We start from the raw sequence: 27,822 nt of genomic DNA, 5'->3' as shown, positions 1-27,822 counted from the left end.
TCAGTAAAATGTAGTCTTCTGTTCTCATAGATGGACAGAAGAGGCATGCTTGTTGTTGATTTCCTCTATTGGGTCAGATTAAAGGCCCTTTTACACAAAGCGATTATTGGCAGTATTCAGACAATATTGGCCATTACAGCCAATAATTGCCTTGTGTAATGCACGTTGTCGGTTGATCATTGTCTTTCAACATGTTGAAAAATAAGGACCGGGAGAAAAATGTAGCCAAGTGGCATTAGTCTCAGCCATAGGTGCAACGCTCCTTTTTCTCCCAGTCCGTATTTTACGTTTCTCTCTTTTCTCAGTGTGTGCACTCCTCCTGGTAAGACCCACATGACCGCAATCAGCAGCAGACACCCGGGCACACATGACCTATCCCTCCAGTTTTTCCCATTCTACCTGCAGAAGTATGATGAGTGTTTTAGACCTTGTTCACACTTGTGTTGTTTGGCCTTCTTCGGCGCCTGCTGGGTTATGGGGGGCCCTTGGGGATTGGTCCTGTAGCACTGGGGTTGCAGTCCTGTAGACCTCTCTTCCCTGTCTGTGCACGCTTTGTGGGGGGGGGGGGGTCGCTGACCGACACGGTGGTGAGTTAGTGTAGCGACCCATGTGAACCAGGGGACCTGCAAGTGGTACATGGGTCAGTATGGTTCGATCAAATTATATACCAACATCCTGGTGTTGGTTTTTAAATGTAGCCAAGTGGCATTAGTGTCAGCCATAGGTGCAACGCTCCTTTTTCTCCCGGTCCGTATGTTGAAAAATAGACGATCATGATAGCAGCGTTCGCTTGTTCCCTCTTGTCTCCCCGTGTAATTGGGGCTTAAGACATTCAAACTAAAACCAAAGATCACACAATCATATTTATCTCATCCAGCTAATGGAGCATATTACTGGATGGAAGCACCTCAGTGTGACATATATGCAGGAAGGCTACTCTGAGTATGTCGGCAACCAGTCTGTTGACCACTTTATTTTGTTGGCCTCATGGATAAAGCCTTGTCCTGTTAAGCATAAATGTAAGACATTTAAGATGTGTCAGTAAGAGTGTAGCAGAACATCCCTTTAGAAATGTTCTGTGGCCGAATTCATTTTTGTTTAATCATGTAGCTATTGGAATAATTATGTAAAAACACGGCCGCCGGAGGTGGGAGAACATTTCCGACCTTATGTGACCTTACTGGGCCTCTACTGTAAAGGCTGGAAATTGTATGTATGAACATAAACTCCAGGTGGATATTACAGTGATATCTATGTAACACCAAATACAGAAGACTTCATTTTGTTCAGTAATTATTAAACGATGAAACAAATACCTGGTTCTTAAAAAACTAAAAGGTTATTTTACATTACATGTGGAAAGTATCCAACCCTTCACTGAAGAGATGAACAAAAGACTCTTCCTAACCTATGCTTAAAGGGGTAGTGCGGCGGTAAACAATTATTCACAGACTTTATACAACTTTGTAAAGTTATACAACTTTGTAATGTATGTTATGTCTGTGAATGGCCCCCTCCCCCGTGTCCCACCACCCTCACCCGTGTACCCGGAAGTGTGGTGCGCTATACTCACCTGTCACGTGCCAACACCCGTCTCCGATCTTTAGTGAGTAACGTCTTCTTCGGGCGGACGACGAACAGCTCCGACTGTCCCGAATGCCGGCTGCCCTCTGCAGCGTCATCTGATGCTCAGCCGCGATTGGCTGAGTATAACTGTGCTCAGCCAATCGCAGCTGAGCACAGTTGTGACGCGGCAGAGGGGGGACGGGTGGCAGCGACTCGGAGATGACGTTTGGCACAAGATGGCGGATGGCCCTCGACACTGATCAGGTAATGTATAATGCACCACACTTCCGGGTACACGGGTGGGGGGGGGTGGGGCACGGGGAAGGGGGCGATTCACAGACATAACATACATTACAAAGTTGTATAACTTTGTAATGTGTGTTATTCTGTGAATAATTTCTCAGCGCCGCACTACCCCTTTAAAAAAAAAAAAACTACATAAACACGAAACTGCAGTCAAGTTGTATTTCCTACAGGTTATGTATTACATTATATCTGGTAAGTAATTATTGGAAATTAAATTAAAACAAATAAATTGCTTCCACTACTACAGTAATTGAACTTTCGTAAGAAGAGGCTGTTTTCGTTCGGAACAGCACCCTGGGTTTGGAGTAAGAAATGTGTAAATTATGTATACACGTTTGAATAGGTGGGGAGGGGTCATTATGCCACTCTCCCATCTTTTGTATCCTCACTGCCCTTCTCTTGTTACTGTGTTTTTTCCTTTGTATATTTACAGTATAATGAAAAAGTTGAATAAAGAAATTGATAATAATAAAAAAAATAGTAATAACTTCATCGACAGCAAAAGCTTATATTTATATTTGGAAAGTTCAACTTCTATCATCCTTCCCAAAACAATGAGAGCTGTAAAGATTGCCACCACAACTTCTCTTCCCGAGGCTCACAAAATGTCCCCATTACATGGGAGTAGCCATTTTACATTGCTCTGAAAGAGTTGCTGATTCCTACTGATGGATAGTGAAAATGTAGGGATCCTAGAATACCCTTGTATGGGCCTGTGCAGCAGTCCCTTGTACAGCATCTGGCCCAGAGCAGTACTGTGCAGAGGAAATGTGAACATATCTTCGGTGGCCTAATAGTGGGCCCTGACAAAGTTCTTGAAAATCCGTCCAGGAGGTTCAAAAAAATAAAAATTCTACAAGTTCATTTCACTGTTTCCACTTCAGTCAGTTTAATCTAGGACGGCTTTGTGTATGTAGTAAAATGTATATGTTGCAATCATTTTGGGAAATTCTAGGATTCTCGGATTCTGATTCATGGCATAATATTGTATAATTTTTTTCTGTTTAATGTCTATTTTAAACAGAATCAGCTTCACTAATGTATTTATTGTGGGTCATTAAAGAGGGATTCTAACTTCAGCATGTTTTCTCCTATCCTGTGGACATGCAGGTGGTAGGGAGTCCACACCTGTGATGCCACTGTTGATTGATTATATATTAGCCTTTTGAACATTGCCGAGATTAGTGCTCAGTAATGTTCACAAGGCCCATAGAGTAAATGTAGCGTTGCCTACTGTTGGCGTGACCCACCCCATTGTACTGCAAAATTCTAGTACATCTTTAGGATCCGTGGGGTCCCATCAGTCAGTTTTCACTGGTTTGCAAGTTATCCTCTATCCCGTGGGCAATGTTCAGAAGGCCTAAAGACATCGACGAAGCAGTGGTCACCTCAGTTCATTCAGGGTTACAATTTTACTGCATTCTTGGGACCAGCAAGATCCCAACAATTGGGGAAGCAATTTTTATGCCAAGATGAGGAAAACTGGCTTATGTTTTATGGGGTTTTTGTCTTTTGCTGGATCAACACTGCATATATATATAATGGGAGTGAGAGTGAACAAAGGCTGAGACTGTTATTATGTTGCTTCACTTTGCAGTTCTCCATGTTCAGATCGGCTTCTGTGAGTAACGCAAGCCCACCCAAAAAATCAATGGGAAGTCAGTGCATGAAAAACAAACTTGAATTACAACAAAGACATATGATAAGATAAAGGATACAAACGCTGTGTGACCTAGTATGAAAACACTCACTTCCTGTCAATGAAAGATCCCCCCCCCCCCCTCAAATATTGCATTTGTGGCCTCATCAACACAGCTACCTGTCTGGCACCACCTCTACAACCAGCTAAAGCAGCTGGAAATAAAGATGGAGGAGAAGTAAGACTGCTCACACCCCCACCCTATGATGAGTAATCTGACCATAAATCACATCTGTCAGTATTGAAGACTTCAACTGTTCTACAAAGGCTAATTTGCTTTCATGCGATTGTCTAAACTCCAGCAATAATGATAACCAAACATAGAACCCACACGAAGCCTTGTAATTATGACAAGGTAGCTATAAACAAAGCATTGTCCCGGAAAGACTTCTCAGCGCTGTTTAGTTCAATTAGCAAAGTTTGACATGAGCTTTAATTATGACATATTGGCTATGTATGCAATAATATATTTTATATTCCAGTGGATGAAGAAGTGGATTCACATAAACTTTGTTCACATGTCAATCATGCCATCCACTGGTGTGACCCATACTGTTATTTCTATTATTTCTTTCCTTTCCAGAAATGTGACATAAGAATATGTTTATGGGGCTCAACTGAACACATGGCAAATACATGATGCCCATGGTAAATATCACAGTATATAAGAAAAATCTCATTAATAGTGCCTGCTTAGTCATTTCTGACAAATACCATCTTAGTGCGGTTGTCAGACAGCACGCACAGCAACTAGACTGACTCAGTATGGCCAGACTGGACAGTAACAGATCTGATGGCAAACATACCTGTAAGCAGTGATTGGCCCATGCTTTACTTTGTACCTGACTGCCATAGAAATCAGATTTTATATAAATAAATCTATGTGCAGATCAATTACAACCTATAATTAAAATAATACCACTCCGTCTATTATAAAGTGAAGCTGTTGTGGGTAAAAGCTGGTGGGAGGAATAAAAAGCTACTCACTTTGGTATTACTATTACAAGGCATGTCACTGCCCTTCACTATAATGGGAAAGAAGGTAAAGGGTGGTCACCTGAAATCAGTTCTGTGACCATTTGGAATTTATTGGAATCTTGGACACGTACATTGACTGTATTTGTACTGTAAGTTCTGTGTGACTTCTTAGTTGTCATTGCTGCTTTATGCCAGTACCATAAAGATACAGCATTTACATTTTATCAATAGGGTATCAGTGTGATACATGAAAGGTCAAATAGACAAAGGTCCCATATGTGGGATGATAGATGTGGGAATGTCCTTATGAAAGATTAACATTTTAACAAACTTGATTTCTTTTAAGGGTTATTTGCTTTCTAGACATGTACAGCATTTTGATAGAATATGCTATAATTGTGTGTCTATGGGACCTGCACCTAATACTCTAGACTAGAATTCCCTGACTACCATCCTACCGGATGTGGAAGATGACTAGCGATGCATCCAGGCAAAGACAGAACAGAGAAGTTGCCAGAATTCAAAAAATAGCTAAGAGGTCCCAGAGGTATCCTCATCTATGAAACATTTATGGCATATACTGTCCAAAATGGGAATATCCCATCCTCATCTAGATGATTTTGTTCATTATGGGAATACCCCATCTATCATTTGTCTGTCATCTATCCTTTTATCCTTTGTTGTACAATACCATACATAACATGATTTGCTCAAGTAAATATCTCTATGCCTAGGCCAATCAGCAGCCAGTTCAATATGCCTTTGTGAGACAGAACCAACCCATTGGAATTCAGACTATCTGCAAGAGGACGGAGCCAAGTGTAAATTGGATGGAAGACACAAGTGTCCTTCTCAAGAGATTGCTGATTCTCAGCCAGCATCTCCTGTCTGGCAACCTGACTGTTCCATTCACTGGATTTAAGTTCCTGGGAACCGGTTCCCTTCAATAAGGGTGGAGTTTATCCTCCCTGGATCGAGGCCTGAATTAGTTTTTACTAGATTTGGCTACTGTGTGAAAACATTGGCAAAGAAATGGTTCTCTTTTGAAGTACAAACAGAAACTGTGGACACTTGAGGCTTCATGATGTGTCTAACCAGGCATGAGCATTGACAGCAGCTCTAAATGATGAATTATATCTAAAGAACATTCCTTTATTCCTGCCTGGGGAACAAAAAAAAAATTGGTCAAAGCATTATTAAGTATTAGGAACAGATATGCACATCGAATCTACAATGTTGAATATGTGCTCAATCTGTTCCTTCTTTGCTTGTTAGTTCTGATTTTGGAAATCGCATAGGACTCAGTTAACACTGACTTTGCACAATTTAGTTGGGGTAAATATCTTAATAAAAATGCAAACTATTAAAAGGGGAAACAAACATTGATTTGTTCTTGGCACCATCATGTATTGTATCTAGTGCATGTTAGTAAATTCTAAAACAGCATTAGGCTATGTTCACACTTTGCAAGAGACCAGCCGTTCCGTGACCCGGCCGGTCTCTGCCCCGATCATCCCGTCCAGTACTTAAAGTGACACTGTCACCCCCTTTGTGCATTCTGACATCTCTACACAGGTGTAAAGGGTAAATTTAGCAGTTTTCATACTATATTTTATATCATACGTCATGGTGCTTGTTCAAGTAAAAAGTCATCTTTTATCAACTGCAGATTGTGCTAAGTGGGCGGGGCCTCACGGCATTAGCGCCACTTAGCCCCGCCCACAACACCTCCGTTGGTCCCGCCCCCTCACCAGCCATTGGAACAGTCTGGCCTAAAGGTCTAGGCCCCACCCAATCTAGGTCAGCCCACCAATGGCCACCAAGGGGGCGGGACCAATGGTGGCATTGTGGGTTGGGCTAAGTGGCGCTAATGCCGCGATTCCCCGCCCACTTAACACAATCTGCAGTTCATAAAAGAACTTTTTACTTGAACAAGCACCATGACGTATGATATAAAATAAGGTGTGAAAACTGCTAAATTTACCCTTTACACCTGTGTAGAGATGTCAGAATGCACAAAGGGGGTGACAGTGTCACTTTAAGTACCGGCCAGATGATCTTTACGGCCTCAGGGTTCCGATGCGGTGGCGCGCCGGCCGGCATCAGAACTTTACATAGCACACAATGAAGCAAGTGGCCAGAGCCGCTAGCTTCATTGTGTGAACTGACAGGTCTTCACTGAATTGCGGCCGCAGAAAACTGTCAGTTATTTGCGGGTTCACATGGGATCCCGGCCGGAGCGTATATGATGTGTATACGCTCCGTCCGGGATCCCATTGAAGTAAAGGCATAGTTCCACCCCGCACAAAGTACGGCTGTTGTTGGCAGTGGCAACAACGGCCGTATATTTACGTAGTGTGAACATAGCCTTAAAATGTAGGCCTTTCACACTAAGGCTATGTGCACTTGTTACTGTTCATTCTTCAGCGCCAAGCGAGGAGGCGTGCGAGCCTCCCATAGACTGTCATTATGACCAGGAGGCTGGCGGACAATTCCACTGTGGAATTCCACCACTTTTATTCAGTTAGTAGACAATACCATATAAAATAACTATATAAACATTATGGTATAATGTCTAATCATTTTACCAAATGTAGTATGAACATAAACTTAACCCTTAGGCACACGACTGTGTTTGGGGCAATTTATTTTGTGATTCTAGTGCCATACATAATTACATTAATATTATTGTTAAATATAGATATCTGTTTAATGCCATATATGTTTTGCCAAGTATCAGTCTGTTATATGGAAACTCATAAGAAATTATATAGGCCAATATATTGGTTCCATATTGGTTCCATATTGCGCACTGTATTACAGAATGAAGTTAATATACTTGTGAAAATGAAGTCTTAGGGTCCTATTAAATGGGTCGACTATGGTCCGATCACTTTTGTAAACTGGTAGATCGGCGCTCGTTTACTGGACCTATTAGACAGCCGTAAAAAGGCAGTAAGGGCTGCATGGACATCGTTAGCGATATTCATGCAGCCCTTGCCCAAACACCTGACACCTTACCTTTCTCCTGGGCTCTGCAGCTTCCCTGTCCTGGGGGCAGCAGCGTCTGAGTGGCCTGTCAGCTGACAGACTTGAAGCGGGTAGAGGTAAGGTGTCAGGTGTTTGGGGAATCATCAGTGGACAGCTGTGCATCGCTATTACACAAAGCAATGAGCCATCGGCACCTGGTGATTTTAGGTCCAAACTTAAAACAACGATCAGCCTATGATCATTGTCTTTGGCTGATCGTTGTCTCCATAACATAGAGTGATAATCGGCCTAATTGGCCTGATTCGAGCAGATGGGCTGCATGATTGATCCTTGTATCATCCATGCAGCCCTTAAAATTGACAGCACAGATATGTGTAAAGGTTTCACATCATAAGCAGCAGTTTATACATACCCAGCCACGCTGTTTGTGATCCGGTATCTGTCTCTTCGATCCTCACGCTGGCTGTATAATCAGGCCCAGCCTCCTCCAGCTCTGGAGGACCGGCGAACCAAATGCCGGATCACAAGCAGTGTGGCTGGTAAGTATAGACTGCTTGTGATACACATCTGTGCTGTCAGTTTCAAAGCATGGTAAAACAATGCGATCAGCCAATAATCGGGCTTTGGATGATCGCTGCCACTTTACATGGGCCAATTATTGGGCGCATTGGCGTTTCCAGCGACCCTTCTGGCCGATGATCAGCCCGTGGAAAGGGCTCTTTACTGGTAAAAGTAATTAGACTCCAAGTAGACTGCGTAATCTTTATTGACCAGTATTTATTAAATCAATGATTATTTAGTCTAGCTTTTAAGACAGAAATGGGAAACATTCGGCCCGCCAGCTGTTGCAAAACTACAATTCCCATCATGCCCGGACAGACAGAGGCAAATACATATGTTGAATATAATTTTTTTCCTTGTTCATCTTTCTTATATTTCAAAAATTCTATGGAAATTGTGATCCTCCTGTAGGGTAAAAATGTTGCTGTGATGGTGGAGTTTACTGTTTACTTGCATTCAAAAACAAAAACAAAAAAAGCTTATTTTTTTTCCAAAAGTCTTTTATAGCTATCTACTTTCATAAAGTGCTAAAGGTTTAGTGCATTGTAAGGCTGCATCACTGTTATTATGTTACACATTATGCTTTTCTATTTAACTGTTAGTGGCTCTCAGATGTAAGCTGCCACTTCAGTGGAGTGTGTACAAAATACAGTGTAATTACTGCATAAAGTAGTGGTAAAATACAGTACAAAATATTCATATAGTGAAATTCAACGAACACAGAACATACAAGGACAGCAGGTGAAGTTCTTACCAAGAAAAAAGGGGAGGGGGTTATCAATATTTTTCGATTCTAGATGCACTATTCAAAGCTGGGGTGAAGTAGAGAAGAAAAAAGAGATGTCGGTCACTTATACATTGTTAGGCTGGGGTCAGAAAAGATCATGTCGGCTGGTACTGCAGTACCGACCGGATGATCTTTACTGCCGTTGAATTCAGCAGAATTCCCTGCTGCACACAATGGAGCGCTCCATTGTGTGCACTGACAGGTTTTCTGCTACCGCTATTCACTGAAAAGCGGCCGCAGAAAATTGAGATGTCAGTTTCTTGCGGCGCCTCTAGGAATTCCGGCCAGAGTGTATACTATGTATATACACTCTGGCCGGGATTTCCTTGGGTGCAGCACTACGTAAGTACCGTAGTAATCACGGCTGTGATCACTATGGAACTTACGTAGTGTGAACAAAACCTTAAAAATGATGGGAAAGGGGAAAAGCATCAGTTCCCCATAGACTAAGAAACAGCTCAGCACCCCACCAAATTTCGGTCAATTTGGTTGATGGGTTGTCAACCTGACAGTAGGGAGAAGGCAGTAGGTCTTGCAGGACACTTCTAAAGCTGGCTACTTGCTCTTTGCTGCAGCATTTTCTGTTTTATACTTTAAAGGGGGTATTATTATTGGAGGCATTATATCCAATGTTATAACTTGTACTGAATTTCAGAATTCAATATTGTTCTCACTGGATCCTGGGGAACGGTGGCATTTTTTATACAGTCAGTACAACTCGGAACCTCTGTTACCAAACATGCATGATAGTTATCCTATCAACCCGGTCAATATTTGTTGATATTATTAGTAGTATAGTATAGTTATATATCATTTGTATACTTTTATATATGTATATTATGTCACATCACCAAACCTAGAAGCCTGCTGCAACAGAGACTGGAACTGTGTCAGCCCAGCAAGAGAGATTGGCACATATGTGTGTTTTTTTTTTCTTATTTCCTACCGACCCTGGCACCATATGACGCCTTTAAGCATTAGTGGTAACTGTAATGAAATATATTTCTCCATAGACATTCATGTGCTATCTCTGTCATCAGGGGCGTAGCTAATGTCTCTTGGGCCCTGGTGCAAGAGGTCATTTTGCCCCCCCCCCTCCCTTGCTCAACCAAGCTATGCTATTGGTATATATATATCTCTTAAGACTGATATTACCAATAATAACAGTAAATAGGAAATATAATCACCATACATATTACCGCCATACTGTTACTAACCAAATCCTGTATACTGAGACCAATATTACCAATAATAAAAGTATACAAGGAGCAAATATTACCGCCACACTATGACCACCATATTGTTAATGACCAAATCCAGTACACTAAATACACACATCCAGTACACAAAGTACCAGATTACAAGTAACAAATACCACCACATACTGACTAACACCACTGCTGCTACTGATTTATACCACTATATACTAACTAACACCACTGCTGCTACTGACTAACATCACCACATATTGAGTAATACCACCACATACTGACTAATACAACCGCTGCTACTGAATAACATCCACTGTACAAAGACCAATATCACCTTATCCAGTCATATAGAGGTAGCCTCAGCTCTACACAGGTTCTTTACTCCATATACATTACAGTGCAGCTATATCCGGTGACTCACAGGAGACGTCTTCTCTGATCGCAGTTCTTCCTTTTTCATCTTCTTCTCCATCTGTCCTGGGCTATTATGAGAACTTCTCCGAACCACGAATCCACAGAATCTGCCAGACAGACATATTAGGCTCCTCACTCTGGCACCATCCTCATCTCTCTACAAACTGCACATCTGTCTTGTCCCCTTTGTGCCCTCATTAGGTGGGTAGGCTGGCGCTATGTGATCACCCTTATAGTTTATGCCCCCTCTGTGTAGTCCACTATAGTACATGCCCTATTGCATACACCCTCCATGGAGTCCCCCTTATAGATGCCCCCCTATGTTATCTCCCTTATAAATGCTCCCCCTATGTTATCCCCCTTATAGATGGCCCCCCTATGTTATCCCCCTTATAGATGCCCCCTGGTTATCCCCCTTATAGATGCCTCCTGGTTATCCCCTTATAGATGCCTCCCCCCCCGTTATCCCCCTTATAGATGCCCCCCCCCCCAGTTATCCCCCTTATAGATGCCCCCCCCCGTTATCTCCCTTATAGATGCCCCCCCAGTTATCCCCCTTATAGATGCCCCCCCAGTTATCCCCCTTATAGATGCCCCCCCAGTTATCCCCCTTATAGATGCCCCCCCAGTTATCCCCCTTATAGATGTCCCCTAGTCTGTGCAACGCAGATAAAAAAATAAAAAACAACTCACCTGACAACTCGCTCCCCCGTCGTGGCTCTTCTCTCCTGCAGGCTGGAACTGGCCCCCGGCTGACCCGCGGCTCCTGGCTCTTTCCTGTCCCAGCCCCAGCAGCACACCGACCACAGAGCTCTGTGTGCGCCAGGGCTGTTACTTCCGACACAGGAGGCGCGTGTATACACGGCGTATACAGAGTTCTGTGGTCGGTGTGCTTCCGGGGCTGGGACGGGAAAGAGCCAGGGGCCAGTTCCAGCCTCCCTCTTGTAACCGCAAGCAAAACACTGCTTGCGGTCACAAGAGGGAGTGGGGCAGTGTGGTGGCAAGGGGCCCCCCCTTGGTAGCGGCCCGGTCGTGGAGGCGACCGCTGCGACCGTGGTCGCTATGCCACTGTCTGTCATACAATCCTAGGGAGGAAGCCACTAAAACACCAGTTATATCACATCTAAGTGCCTTTAAAGGAAATGTCAGGATTTTGGGATAACTTGACTATAACTACTAAACAAGAAATTTGACTAAAAATCGTCAACTATAAAATAAATATCAAAATGGTCAGCAAGCAGCAAGTGGAGCACATATCACATGGACATCATCAAACCACACATCATCACCCTGCTCACCTTCACCAGCTTCAGTCTTATAGTATGTACTTCACTTTTACAGGTTATATATCACAGTATAATGGGTAGCCATTGGGGTTGGGGTGTAACCATGTCATAGCAATTTATCTTATATCATTTATCATAGTGCACAGTGCTGGGGGATGCACACCACTGACAGTGCCAGGAGCGCCGCATGCCCTCTTCAATAAATATCAAGGTTGGCCCACTGTGTATTTAAGTTTGACACCCCTGTTCTATATAGTATGCCCTCAAGAAGCCACTCCCATTGCTCCTTATCACCCTATGAAGGGTACCCATTATAATAAGTCCACATATAGTACATGCATACATGAGCCCAAGCCCAACCCATATTTTAAATCCTTTTGTCTACATAAATATTTATTTTTATGATGTTTATCCACGTAATAGGTCCTCTTTAATTAAAACACCCTAGTCTCCTATACTAGTAGAGACTCAGTATCAATTCGCATAGGTATTTATGTGAATAAACAAGATGTTCAAATCACTACAGTATATAGGACTAGAAGGCAATTTGGCTAAAAGCTATGAATTCAAACATTGTTGTCTCTGTTTACAGGACGGAAGAACCTTTGTAGTAATGGCACCGAGATCAGTTAGCACTGCATACCCCTCCCGGAATGACTCCCAACTTGTGATGCAGATCATATGGTGTGAATTGCAACTCTATATTGGAACTGACTTTCAGATTTAAAATTAAAAACTGTATCTAATAACCTGCTCCTAAAATCACAAAGGACATCAGCGGGTATTTACTAAGACCAACTAGTGACACCACCTGATAGATCCAGGCACTTCTGTACAGCGGCTAGCTGATGTGAATTGTAGTACATTTGGCACAAGGAGGCAACCACTCCCCCTCCCAAGAGACGCGACACCCTTTCTACACTAAGTCAGAGAGACTGTGGTGAAAAACAGCAAAAAAAAATACACATTTTGCATTTTGTCAACCCGTGCTAGGCACAAACTTTTATAAATTCCTCTCCTCTGAGTTGTATTTGCAGTTTGAATACGGCTAGGGCCACACAGTAATTTTAACTGCATCATGTGTCATCCTAAGGATGTCCTATGACCACTATGTCCTTTGTTGTGGATCACGCTGAAATACAGTTAAAGAGGTATTCTCATCTCAACCAACATAGTTAAACCAGGCAGACTACTGCTTTTAGAGCATTGTGGTAGTCGGTAACCTAGAAAATAAGCAGTCGGCAATGGGAGAGAAAGAGCACAATAACAGGAGAAGAGGACAAGTTTGCTAAATAATTGCATTGGCAACATACTAAACTTGATGAGTCCTACAATAATAACTATATTGGTTGAGCTGGGATTACCCCATGTAAGGTAAATAAATGGGGTCACACTAAGACCCAGAAAATAGCATGACCGTGATAGTTGTGAGTATTTGTGACCCCATTCACTAAGCCTGGGTGCAGCAAAATAAGATCACTTCAGTGAATATTGGTCACCTGACCGCTTGCTAAAATAACTGTGCAGTCCTAGTTGGAACAGCATAGGTGTATACAGATGAAGCTAAAATAATATGGTGTCAAATTACTTTACTAACCCAAAACAAAACACAAAACCTGGTGTATGCCATGGAGAATTTGTAAATCATAGTACAAACCTTTTCAATAGCATATGGCCCACTTGCGTGATAGTTGGGAGAGAGACGGAGCAAGGAAGAGCCATGGCCTCCTGTGTCTAATTTTTCATGATTAACACTTGGAAAATTGTAACAGAAATCTACATCTTTTCCGGAAATCTACACCTGTGCCTCTTAGTAAATCCAGCAGGGTAAATAGGGGTGGGGTCTAATTTAAAACCAGCATACGAGTACGCAGTCTTAATAACTGTCCCCCAGAGGTCCTAATTAAAGTCAAATAAGTAAAATTCCTATGTGAGAGATGAATATGTGACATATTCTAATGTTAACTCAAGTACTTATGAAAGATTAATCCATATGGTCTATTTATTAAGCTTATTCACCGTAGCAAGCTATGCTTTTCAGTACATCCATCAGCAGGAGAAGTAATACATCATGAAAAATGCACCAAAAAGCTTGATTAGAATCTCTCCTAATTCTTGAATTACACTTAACATCTTGTGACCTACATTACAATTTTCTGAAACATCTCATCTTGTCATGAAATGAAATTTCCCTTGGGTATTTCCATCTATGTAGATCTGTTGAAGGAAATGAGCAATACTAAGATGTAAGAAGTTTTTAATGGGATGTACATTCTGAGAGGACAGGTGTCGAACAAGACACACGCATGTCTTTCTTATAACCAACTTCATCATCTTCATCCTGTACTTGTACATTATATTTTTGTGTTTAGTAAATTGCTGTAAAATAGTAAGGAAACGTACCTGTGTGCGATTAAAGGCCACTCTAGCAAAAACAGCTTGAGACACGCTTGCCCTCTTCAGCTCATCCCGGACTTGTTGGTAGATGTCTGGGGAAACTTCCACTGAAGAGTTGGTGGTTTCCACTGGTTTGACTGGTCTAGGAATTGGTGGATGATTTAGAAACTGCTGGTTGATGGCCTGAGGATGTTGATGGGCTAAAAGTCTGCTGACAGCTATCTGCTGGTTTATTAAGTGTGCCATAGCTATTTGCTGTCGTACCAATGAAGGACTGAGCTGAGGAGACAAGAGTCCGGGGCTCATGATTGGCTGCAGGGCTGGTACTTGACTTCTAATTGGGGTACTGTGATGAAGTGGGCTGTGAGGAGCTTGTTCATTGCTCTTTCCTAGGCTTGCCAACTGGTTTATATTTGATAGGTGCGTTGGTCGTTGACCCAGTATGCAGTAATCTGTTAGATTATCCCGTTCAACTGCAAATAACAAAAACATTTATTAAGATAGATGCTCTATAGGATGAACATACCGACATGTACTGTCAATTTAAATAGTAGAGATGAGCGAACCTGGAGCATGCTCGAGTTCACCCGAACCCGAACTTTCGGCATTTGATTAGCGGTGGCTGCTGAAGGTGGATAAAGCCCTAAGGCTATGTGGAAAACATGGATATAGTCATTGGCTGTATCCATGTTTTCCAGACAACCTTAGAGCTTTATCCAAGTTCAACAGCCACCGCTAATCAAATGCCGAACGTTCGGGTTCGAATGGACTCAAACCCGAACCCGGTTAACTCATCTCTATTAAATACCCTTTTGCCATATCACAGATATTTCAAATTTCAAACCCCCACAGATCGCTAGATACAGCCGGAAGAAAATGCAAGGCTTAGTGCTTCAATTTCCAGCTTGCTGCTCTACCTACTTTGTAGTCGGAGTTGGGTTCCATAGATTTAATGCCCTTTTACATGGGCTAATTATTGGCAAGCATTGCTACATATTTAAAAGTGTAAAGCATGTCAGCGTTCAGCTGGTAACAGGGAAAACGGCCGAACTTTTGTGCAGCCATATAAATCATTGCCTAATGGCCACACATTTCCCAGTGTAAACAGAACATGCGCACCTGACAGCAATGAATTTAAATAGCCACATGAACGCTACAGGGATCGTTTGTGCAGCCCCGCCGCTCGATTAGTCGCATGATGTGAAAGCACTGCAAATGAGTGCAGAAGATTGGCACATCTAAAAGGACCCTTGCTGACAATCCATAAACGGTGTGATGGGACAACAGCAAGACAGGAAGAGAAGCACTGTCACTACAACACCCTACAATAATTGGCTGAACAGGACAATATTGTACTGTGTAATAGGCAGGCCTAGCCATCAGTAGGATCAGCTAATTCGTTTTCTATTTGGATCTTTCAAGCAAGTTTCAAAACTACTGTCCACATTGCACATCTCTCCAAGTAATAGGGGTGTGTTTCCACCAATGATAAAGTAAGTAAAGGGTCATACAAATGATTCAGCCATTGTTTGTGTGACGCTGCCTAGATGATAATCAAGCCATGCAGTAGGCTCCTTAACCCCTTCAAGACCGAGCCTATTTGCACCTAAAAGACCAGGCTCATTTTTCAAAATCTGACCTGTCTCACTTTATGCGCTTATGGCTCAGTGATGCTTTAACGTATGCTAGCGATTCTGAAATTGTTTTTTCGTCACATATGGCACTTTATATTAGTGGCAAAATTTGGTCACTACTTTGTGTGTTTTTTGTGAAAAACATCAAAATATCCGTAAAATATCCGATAAAAAGTGCCGGCGGCACATGGCACAAGCGATCAGCGGTATATAGTATATACCGCTGATCGCTTGTACCGGGACCCCACAGGGGGGGGTCCCGATGACTGCCCCATGCTCTCCGCTACCTCCGGTGGCGGAGAGCATGGGGCTTTCATTCATTTTTCTTTTTTGATCACAGTGATCGCGGCGGCCATCTTGGATCCGATGGCCGCCGCGGGAGGGGGGGTTAGTGACTGGGGCACTAGGGGGCTGATCTGGGGTCTGATTTTTACATATTTCATCTCCCCCCACCGTGGATTCACGGTGGGGGGAGATGAAATACAGCGGCGGCACCGGCCCATTAGTGACCGCCGTTTCGGCGGTCACTAAGGGGTTAATGGGGGTCAGCTGCGGGATCGCAGCTGATCCTCATTATCTCCGGTGCTGTACACAGATGAGAACGGGATCGCTGTCCCTGCAGCGATCCCGTTCTCATCACAAAGCCCCTGTCAGTCAGGAACGTATATGTACATTCCTACTGCACGGGGCATGTGCAATAGGAACGTATATATACAGATGGCTGACGTGAAGGGGTTAAATAAGTATCTATTAACTTAAATATCTCATGTATTGGACATGGGTATGCCCACGTAATATTACCATAATAATTAATATAGAAAGGGAGTACAGTGGTACCTTGGTTTAAGAGTAACTTGGATTAAGAGCATTTTGGTTTAAGAGCTCAGAGTTTTTCAAAATTGTGACTTGGTTTAAGAGCATTGCTTCGGTTTAAGAGCTCCCTGTACTGGGTGGGAGCGCGAGTGGGGGAGGGGGATGGTCTGTATATCGATGTCTAAAGCCCTGTACTCTGACCCAGGAAGTCTCCCTCACCTTCCAAATAATGGCAGACCCACTTAAGGCTAGGGGTTGCATCAGGGGACAGGACTGTGGGGGTAATCTCTTCATAGCTGTAACCCCTCTCTCCCCGGACAGAGAGTGCTGCTATACTGTGCTCACATATGTCTTGCTCATTTCTTCATGCTCCCTGCAGTCTCTGTCAGTCCTTGTGTTTCCCATCCTCTCCATTACTGTACAGTAACTTATAATATCACATATTCTGCTGTTTCTGAATGTTTGATTCATTTGTTTTACATGTTGTTCAGAATAATAAATCATAATTTTTCGGGTGTGGAACCAATTCTATGATTTCTTATGGGAAAATTTGCTTTGGTTTAAGAGTGGATTTGGATTACAAGCACGGTCCTGGAACGAAAAATGCTCGTAATCCAAGGCACCACTGTACCTTTAAACTCCTTTAAGTGCCAATAACATGCCATGCTGAACTCACCTACCACTCTATACATGCTCTGCATATCTAATATAGTTTGTGGGGGACTTGGTTTTAGTGTAATTGAAGTCCTAAAAGCTCATGTACAGTTGAACTACACAATACAGTATGTGCACACGCATTTCCTAATTTATTGCACAGATATCTATGGGTAAACGGCTTCACGAGTTTACATAGGGATCACTGATCCTTGTATCAGCTGCTTCTTCCTGTCCTTTCTGATCACAGATTAGTTACAGTCAAAATATAGCCATGGTTGGTATGGATAAAAAGGATAAAAGTATGTTTGTCTAGACCTGCCCTTTGTCCTCCCCTGACAATGAGAAATTCTAAACAACCTGGAAAGGGGCATATTGAAGCTGGATCTTCCTATAGAAATAAGACAGATAGCATCGTAATAACAATTTCCTTAAACAATGGCTTGTCTGATAGCTGAATGCTTACAAAGCAGCCATTATTTCCCTATCACGTAAGATAAGAAAGGATGTATTTTCCTTAAACAATTCCAATATTACCTTGTCTCATGGCTCCTGCATTTTCTACAATCCTAAATACTTGTATGCAGATCAAAAGCACTTGAACCCATTAAAAGCAAAGCCTGTTTACCTAACTCGCCACCCTGGGCCCATGCCGCTCACTTGTGTTTATGAGCCGGCTTAGGAAACAATGCAATAGAAGAGAACTCATAAGAGCGGCTCTTTAAATTGTATGCAAAGACGATGTCTGAAAAACATGGCTCAGATCCTTGACCTCTCGTAAATCTAGGTTTTTGTTCTTATGATGTCGGATTGTGAAATTGCGGTCTTTGCTGCAGTTGTTTAGTCAATTAGAACACTTGAGAACAATTGTCACAAGTAGATATTAATATTCAAGCAATCTGGATTTGAAAACTTTTCTTTTTGGGTAACTTTAATGCAGTTTAGGTGTGCAATCCTGTGAACACTAAGAAAATGTTGACCTCATTTGGTACCAGTGTATTGTAAGAACTATAGCTGTAAAGTAGCAATGTGAATAGATGGGGGGGAGAATTGAGAGTGCTAGAAATCCAACACCATCTCACTAGCTTCAAACCATGACTGAAGTTATTAGAAGCCTTATAAAATCTTTGGATGCATGCTTAAAGGACAAGTCCGGCGAAAATGTTTATTAAAGTATTGTATTGCCTTCAAAAAGTTATACAAATCACCAACATACACTTATTATGGGAAATGCACATAAAGTGCTTTTTTCCTGCACTTACTACTGCATCAAGGCTTCAATTCCTGGATAACATGGTGATGTCATGAACCGACTCCCAGAGCTGTGCGGGCTGTGGCTGCTGGAGAGGATGATGGAAGGGGGACACTGAGGGAGACAGGGTAATGGAGGGACACTGAGCATCCCTCTGCCATCATCCTCTCCACAGCTCTGGGAGTCGGGTCGTGACATCACCATTTTATCCAGGAAGTGAAGTCTTGATGCAGTAGTAAGTGCAGGGAAAAAGCACTTTATAAGCATTTCCCGTAATAAGTGTATATTGGGGATTTGTATAACTTTTTTTTTGGGGGGGGGGGGGGCAATACAATACTTTAATAAAAATGTTTGCGCATAGGCAAATTCCTGTCCACTTTATGTTCTGATCCTATCATAATGTCACAGTCCCTGGTTCTATTGAATATAGATGCTAGCTCTATACCTAGAGATTTTCTCACCATTGTCCTACAAACAATTACTATTGCGAGAACTGGACCTCTACCAGAATCCCTTCTATTAAAGAAATTATAGATACTTTGAATTCCAATGGATGACACGAATACAAAATCTCTGTTGCTACTAAACCACGCATAAATATCGGGATAAATGGAATACATGGCTAAATAGTACTTATAATAACATTATAACCTATCAGTAAGCTTCCTTGATAAACTCTATGTAACAGATAGCTGACCTTTATCATTACACTCTCACACATGATAATCCGAATGAGTGTGGATACCAATTATTTGCCTGTTTTCTGATTTCTCTTGTTCATGCTTTTGTTAAATTTAAGACCAACATGACATGTTACTGAATATAATTACTTCTTATATTTGTAAAACTACTCATGTCATTAACTTTGTATTGTTTTACAGTTATAATTTTATAAAAAATCAATAAAAAAAATATTGTTAAAAAAAAAAAAATGTTTGCCGGACTTTAAGGAACAGGAAAATATAAAGAAACTCACCTTTCATCTTCTTGAACTTCTTATACCATCTCCCAAATTCATGACATTTAGTAGCTGACACATTGGCATAGTAGGTACTGTTAACAATGGAGGAGATCATGCTCTGGAAGAGAGTACAGAACAAGTAAAGGATATTAAGTAAGACTTGGCAGGCAAATAGACGAATGATGAACTATTCACTGATGACCCATTAATGTTTCTCATTTATAGTAGGATAAGAAGGAATGACTGCTGCTCTGGCTACCTAGAACTCAGCGAGTCATGCAAAATGTTTTGCCTGACTTGTTACTTATCTCTTTTTTGCCATCCATTTGGAAGCACTGTCTATGGAAACACCCCACCCTGTTAAAGGGAACCAATCACTCTAAAAAATGCTGTTAGATTTCTGAATTAGTCCCTATATACCCCCAGCACAGTTCCCAGACATATAAGTAAATGCTGTGAGCATTATTGATATGTTCCGAAAAACTACTTACCCATTTGGTCATATGGGTGTTACTGGAGCTTCTAAGTACTCACAGAGGGGCAGTCACTGAGCCCCGACACTGCCAGGGAGGCGTAATTGCCTGCAAGATTTTCCCGCCAGCCGTGACTACTTGGGAGCTCTGGAACGCCCCCTTGACTAGTTGGGTGAGTTTTACAAAGTAGTTTCTCAGGACATATAAGTAACGCTCACAGAATTTACTAGTGTGCTTGGAAAGAATGTCTGGGGCATATAGGGATGTATTTAGAGCTGTAACAGCATTTTTAGCATGATTAGTTCCCTTTAAATTCACATATGATGTTATGTGTAATGTTCTAACTAAAGGAAATGCATAAGGAAAATTATTTTAAAGCTCTTGTCTATAAAGCATTCTGCCAAATTAGGTTCTTTAACCCCTTAAAGAGCAGGCCAATTTAGATTTTTGCACTTCCATTTTTTTACTCTTTGTGCTTAGAAGGCCATAGCAGTTGCATTTTTTCACCTAGAAACCCAAATGAGCCGTTATTTTTTGTGCCACTAATTGCTCTTTGCAATGAAAGGCTGAATTTTTTCATAAAGAAACCAGTTATATATGTTCCTTACGTTGTTACGATTACAATGATATGTAACATGTATAACTTTTCTTTTATCTGATGGCTTGTAAAAAATTCATACCATTGTTTACAAATATATGTTCCTTAAAATCGCTCCATTGCCATACTTATAACGCTTTTATCCTTTGGTCTATGGGGCTGTGTGAGGTGTCATTTTTTGCCCCATGATCTGTTCTTTCTATAGGTACCTTGATTGCGCATATGCGACTTTTTGATTTTTATTTAAATTTTTCTGGATTTTCTTGATTTTTATAACAATTTTTCTGGATTGCAGGCGACCAAAAATGCGCAATTTTCCAATTTGGGATTTTTTTTACGCTTACGCCGTTTACCGTGCGAGATCAGGAATGTGATAAATTAATAGTTTGGGCGATTTACACACGCGGCAATACCAAAGATGTTTGTTTATTTATTTATTTTTATTCTTAACATGGGAAAAGGGGGGTGATTCAGACTTTTATTAGGGGAGGGGGCTTTTTGTTAATAATAACACTTTTTTTTTCTTTTACACTTATACTATAAGCCCTTCGGGGGACTTCTAGTATAAGCACGCTGATCTCTCATTGAGATCTATTCTGTATATACAGCAAAGATCAATGAGATAGGCACTCGATTGCTTCCAGCTGCTGCAGCCGGAATCAACCGAATGCCGAGTTGGGATCAGCGCCATTACGGCGCAGAACCCAGGCCCAAGTACAATATGTGGGTCGCTCAGCGATCCACCCCACTAGACACCAGGGAATCGGTTGCATAAAGGATTCAGATGCAACTGTCAACTTTGACAGCTGCATCTGAATCCTTAATTAGCAGGCATGGCGATCGGACCGTGCTTGCTTATAGCCGCGCACGGTACTACATACGGGCTACATACGGCACCCGGGACTGCAGAGGTTCACAGCGGGGTCGCCGCGCGGCTTCGCTCTGAACTCCCCAAGGCGGCTGCAGGGCGTAAATATACGCCCGCGGTTGTTAAGGGGTTAAGGGTGCATTCACACGTACAGGATCTGCAGCAGATTTGATGGCGTTGATTTGAAGTTACAGATTCAAAGCAGATCCTGTATGTGTGAACGCACCCTAAGGCCATGTTCACACAACGTAAATTCTGTACTAATGATTGGTACGGATCTTACGTTGTGCTGCAAGCTGAGGGAATCACACATTCACCTTTTCAAGCTTTTCCACATTATTAAAGGGAATCTGTTAGCTGTAATTCAGGTTCCAAACTGCTGACACTAAACAATTAGGTCAAGAAAACACATGGTACCTTTCCTATATCCAGCTGGACTTCCAGAATGTAGAAACATGTCTTTATTCTCTGGTACAAAGAGTCAAATGGGCTTTCCCAAGCTAGAATCCTCCCCACCCCGCCACTTGATTGACACCTGTAAGATAATTCCCAAGCAAGTTTAGATATGGGAGCGGGAATAAGAGGGTATTAGAGCTAGCTGCACTTTAGAAGCTTGGGCAAGCTTTTTTGACTCTTCTTATTATATAATAAGCATTTTTCCACACCCTGGAAGCACAAATAGATATACAGGTGACATTGTGTCTCTGCGACCTAATAGTATCAGCCATTTGGATTGTGAATTGCAGCTGACAGACTCCTTTTAACAACTGAGCTGTAGTTCAGAATGTAGTCATATTCCTGGCTTTTAATGTTATATATCAAATCCCAGTTATAATGCCAAGGTTTGTGCTTTAAGCCATCTTACAACTGTAACAAACTTGACAAAGCGCAGTAAATAAGAAATCACAGCCGAGAACACATTGAGTTCTTATGTACACCTGGAAACTGCATTTCGAGTTTGGCAGCGCGTAAGGCAAATCTTGTTAAATGTCTGTTATTGCTATAAATTTACTACATCATTGTTTTTATCCAATATTTATACAGTTTTCTAAAGAAGAAGAAAAAAAAAATGCACAACATTGATTTTCTTCCCTTTCTGTTTGTACAAAGCAGTTCCAATGTATAGACTTTGCATTCGTGTCACCTGCTTTGCAGTAATGTTCCGGGCTAATAATATCTCAAATATATTATCATTTCCTGCTGATCAAGTTCAGAAGATTAGTGTATTGCAGAGAAAATGTTAACATACCAGAATAGGTAGTTTCATAGAAGATCATAGGAAGAAATGATAGTATCTGCTGTGAAATATCACAACTTTGATGAACAAACCCATAAAGTATTTTCCTAAGAAGTTCATTTTACACGCATTTATAAGACTAATACATATGGTATATCGTCCGCCATGTGATATTTTATTTTGGTGGCTCTGTAGGGCTGTACGTTCACAATTGTGATTTTTTTTTTTTAAATTACAATTAAACTAAATGATAGTGGGATCCAGTTGTAAAAAGCCCCAGCTGCATTTCATTCTAACAATATACATTTATTTGCAGGGTACTATTAGAAACATTTACCTGAACTATATGGCAAAAATGTAATGTAAACCAAACCTAATTTGGAAAAAATATATGTTTAAATATTTTCTAAAAAGAAAAATGTAATATTTCATAAAATTTGGAAGGAAGTTGCCATGAGGATTTCTCAGCTTTTCCTAGTTAGAGCTTCAAAGAAGGTGAGTGGAACTTTTTAACCACTTAATAGGACTCCTTAAAGTTAATGCATTCCCTTTCTTTTTTTTTTAACTTATTAGATACAGGTCATTTTCTCTACCATGTCTCAATTTTTTTATTGTATTTCTTTATTAAATTTTTAGTACAGTATTATGGCTGCAACATTCTTGTCTGAGCTGTTTTTAAAGGGAAAAAAATTGCCTCCCCGAGGAAAATTGCACTCAGAAATTGGCCACAGTACCTTATACCTGCCTGGAACAGCTCTCCGACCCCCTGCTTGGCAGACTCCAACTCCACCAATTTTATAATCTTGATCTTTAATTTAACCATCCCGGCGCCAGGTAACTAAGCATGAGGGCGGAGCCATGCCGGCATGTAGTTATGCAGCCTTTGCCTCTTCCTAACCACTCATGCTTGATTGGCAGCCTGAGTGCTTGGTATTGCATTATGTTCCCAGTGCTCCAGCTGCCAATCAAGCGTCAGTGGCTGGGAAGAGGGTGGAGGAAGTAATTGGTTCCCTTTAACAGCTTTTAGACTAGTTTCTCACAAGCTTCAATTTTTTCAAATACACCCCCAAAAAAAAAAAATCCAAACGGCCAGATGTTAGCTGGAAGTCAATGGACATTTGTGAGATGCCTTACATACTTGCTGTTTTTTAAGTGGCATTTTTCTCTCCTTTTTGCCATTTTTGAGACTCTTTGCCATAGCTTATATGTATGTCCTTTTTAGTAGCTTTTTTGAGCCTAAAAAGAGCATAGACTGGCCCCCAGGGGGTTAAGGGCCATACTGTCAGTTCTTGCCTCGAACCCTCAACCCCTACTCCCAGCGACCTGACACACAGAAAATTCAGTGTGCCAGGGTATGCGATCACTTAACCCCTTCCTTTCTGGTGCTAATACGTTCGGGCCAGCATTCAGACTCGAACATGGACTTCAGCAATGAAGTCCGTGTTCGGCTCTAAACACCTACCTGAAAAACGCCTAGTTGCATCAACACACAAATAAAGATGGTGGGAAAATGCAACAAAAACACAAATGCATGAAAAAGTCATGTTTTTCTGGCATTTTTATAGAGGCCAAAAAATCGCCACAAAGAAGCCGTGTCTGGATGCATCCTTAGAGGCATGCTATAAAGCAAGCTACATGGACATAGATCCAGTAGACAAGCTCAAATCCTATTAACATGAATAGGATAATTTTGAGGCATGTTCTGGACCTGTACAAAGGGCATGCCACAAGAACAGGCTGACCTCTGAACTGGTGTCTGTGGTATGTTATCTATCTACTGGTAGGAGGGCATTGCTAGATACTAATCTGTATAGAACTGGAAGTCTCACCCTATAAGTAGGCCTAGTGGGTTTCAGGATTTTTTTTTTTTTTTTTAATATAGACAATATAATATAATATAGATAGTATAATATAGATAGTTGCTTTAAACAATAGGTTATTATGCTTATTTTATATGCTTATTTTATAGATGATTCTTAGGAACCCACCTGGAACTATGTCCTAGGCTGTATTCCTGTTTTCCAGTCGGAACTCGGGCTGTCTCCACCTTCTACAAGGAACGGGAGGACAGTGGGAGTCAAATGCCAATGGTTCGGGTTCTTACAAACCCAAACCTCGGCCCGGTTCGCTCATCTCTAATAAATATTGTTAATTACCAATGGTAATATTTTTTGTGCTTCCATATACATTCGAGCTAACCTGCCTTTAACTGATACTAACATATAAATCCATCCTAAAAGGCATTTTCTCTTCTGGATCTCTTACGTATTAGGAACGGACAGGCTAACACACACACATATATATAATTTTATTTTTTATTTTTTTATATATATTGTGCCAAGCTACCATATCCTCTCTGCACATTCCTTATAGACTGAGACTGTTTGCCCTATACACAGACTGTATAGCGATACAGAATTTACTGGCATTATACAGTTAATCTCTCCTCATTCTGGATGGAGGAGTTTTTAAAAGTCCATGGGGATAGCTAATCCTACTAACACTTTGGGCTCAGGAGTGCTGCTTTTCAGAGTAAATCCTCAATAAAACAACTTTGCCTTCATAATATTTGTGTCACTTTAAATTCCCCCTGTTCTGGGCTCCCAATCATTAGAAATGACATATGGAAGGACACACACATTAGACACAATGGCCGAGAACAATGGTGATTTAGGAAGCAGAACCTAAAAGGTAAGATTAGATGCCATGCCATGAATAATCCCATTAATGCTTCTCAGATGTTTCAGTTCAGCTTCCAACTGCAACAAGACCACACAGCCAAGAGCCTGGGAACGTACGTGCTGCTACCCCAAGTACAACGCTTAGACTAATAAGGAGAATTAATATCAGTTATAGGAACATGTCATTAGCACCTGTGCTGAAATTCACTAAGCGGAGAATGCTTTAACCCTATACATGCCACTACCTGCAGGCAGGACACTTAGGCAGCTACATTCTGACATGCTGTGGTTTATGATTTAATATGATAATAGGGTCTGTAGGATGGAAAAGGAAGTTCAAAAGCCCTCGGCTTTGACCAACATTCATTCAGATATTCCAAGTTTCAAAAGGATTTTGAACAGGTAAAAGTAAAAGGTAATCAGCATCATGAAAGTGAGACACAGCAGTGCCCACACCAGTGCCTTTAGAGCCTGAAAACCAGCTCTCATTCAACTCAATTGAGTTCAGTAAGAAACTGCTTTCACTTAGCATTATGTTCTCAAAATAAATAAATAAAATATATGTTTATAACATTTTAAAATATTTTTTGATAATATTTCTTTCTAAGTTTCAAATTTGCGATATATATATATATATATATATATATATATATATATATATATATATAAAACACTGGACAGGAGGGGTTATCGAGCAAAAAACTTTTTCTTTCAAATCAACTGGTATCAGAAAGTTATATAGATTTGTAATTTGCTTCTATTAAAAAATCTCAAGTCTTCCCATACTTATTAGCTGCTGTATGTCCTGCAGGAAATGTTATTTTATTTTCATTCTGACACAGTGCTCTCTGCCGACATCTCTGGCCAACTATCTAGAGCAGGAGAGGTTTTCTACAGGGATTCCCATAGAAATCTTCTTCTGCTCTGGAGAGTTCCTGTCTCGGCCAGAGATGTCAGCAGAGAGCACTGTGCCAGAATGAAAATAAAACATTTCCTGCAGGACATACAGCAGCTAATAAGTATAGGAAAACTTGAGATTTTTTTATAGAAGTAATTTACGAATCTATATAACTTTCTGACGCCAGTTGATTTAAAAGAAAACGATTTTCGCTGGATAACCCCTTTAAACAATAATAATAAAAAAAATATGTAAGGCTGGGTTCACACAACATTTTTGCAATCCGTTTTTTGCAAAAAACGGATGCAACTGTGTGCATCTGTTTTTCCATTGACTTCCATTATTAAAAAAAATAAAACGGATCAGTTTTTTTTTACGGAAAGAAAAAAGTGGTCGACCACGTTTTTGTGTCTGTAAAAAAAACGGATCCGTTTTGATTCGTTTTTTTTTTATAATGGAAGTCAATGGAAAAACGGATGCATACAGTTGTATCATTTTTTTTCATCCGTTTTTTTGAATAAACGCATTGCAAAAACGTAGTATGAACCCTGCCTAATGCATTCCTTTTAAAATGAAGGCTGTTACTTTTCAGAGCCTTCAGCACAGAATAATTGGGGGTGATAAATAAAAGTGTGTGAGTCAGAATTTTTACACTTCTGGCACCAAAGAATTAGTGCACATTTTTAACTAAAACTAAAAAGAATAGAAATGTTTCTAATGTTTAGCAAAGGGATGGGGCTTAGAAAAAAGTGGTTATGCCTTTTACATTAAAGAAGGCATGGCTTAGGGATCAGCTGATCGTCATTGGTGTGTCTTCTGTACCATTAAATTCATCTGTTATAGCAAGCCAGCCACATGTATTCATATGCTCCTATAGGACATGATTGTAACAGTATAATGTTAATTTCTATAGAATGCACAAAGAATATTTCCGAAATTTCAATGTTTTGTTATTTGCCACAAATACAGTAGAACCAGATAAAGATTTTTAAAAAAAATGGCTGAAAGTGGCTATAAGGGAAGACGAATATGTGAAAATATAAGATGGGCATCCTGGGTGGATGAAACTTTACTTAGTTTTGCTCTGTTGCAATGAAGAAGTATGCCACGGCTCCATCTTACAGCTACAATATGTTTTACTACATATTAGCACATTGTGTTCACATTTTGTAGTCACCCAATGGGACTACGAATACTCCTGTAGTAAAATTCAGAGTGAAGAGGGTGACAGCCACAGGAATTTGGAAATCCTGCAGCTGCTCAGTCACAATATTGAGACTGCAGTTCTTAATGTAGATGTATTACATCTGCTTATGTATGTAACCAGTCTCTAGCAAGGACAGCACTCTCAGAGAACTTATTAAAAAAAAAAAGATTTTTTAGTCAGTTTCTTGTGTATACACTCCTTAGATTCCTTAGAGGGCAGCACTACGTAAGTTCCGTAGTAACCCTGGCCATTGTTACAAATGATTATTACGAAACTTACGCAGTGTCAACCATCAGCCGAGGAGCAGGAAAACATCCGCTTGTCAGATGACCACATCTTTTGAGCAGCTT

At 41.0% G+C, this 27,822-nt stretch overlaps 1 protein-coding gene across 4 annotated transcripts in view; it reads right to left on the bottom strand.

Moving 5' to 3' along the window:
• The window catches only part of SATB2 (SATB homeobox 2), a 166,475-nt gene that overhangs the window by 60,586 nt on the left and 78,067 nt on the right, over window positions 1–27,822 (bottom strand). For all 4 annotated transcript variants that reach the window (XM_069983271.1, XM_069983270.1, XM_069983272.1 and 1 more), the window contains 2 exons: window positions 19,526–19,628; window positions 14,203–14,669 (listed from right to left, as the gene is read on the bottom strand). In XM_069983271.1, the coding sequence (XP_069839372.1) occupies window positions 14,203–14,669; window positions 19,526–19,628 (570 nt within the window). The remainder of the gene's footprint in view (window positions 1–14,202; window positions 14,670–19,525; window positions 19,629–27,822) is intronic.

Source organism: Dendropsophus ebraccatus, chromosome 9, assembly GCF_027789765.1.
Source record: "Dendropsophus ebraccatus isolate aDenEbr1 chromosome 9, aDenEbr1.pat, whole genome shotgun sequence".
In the NCBI taxonomy this organism is placed as follows: domain Eukaryota; kingdom Metazoa; phylum Chordata; class Amphibia; order Anura; family Hylidae; genus Dendropsophus; species Dendropsophus ebraccatus.
Note: the sequence above shows the minus strand (reverse complement) of the source record. Positions and strands in the feature narration are given on the sequence as shown.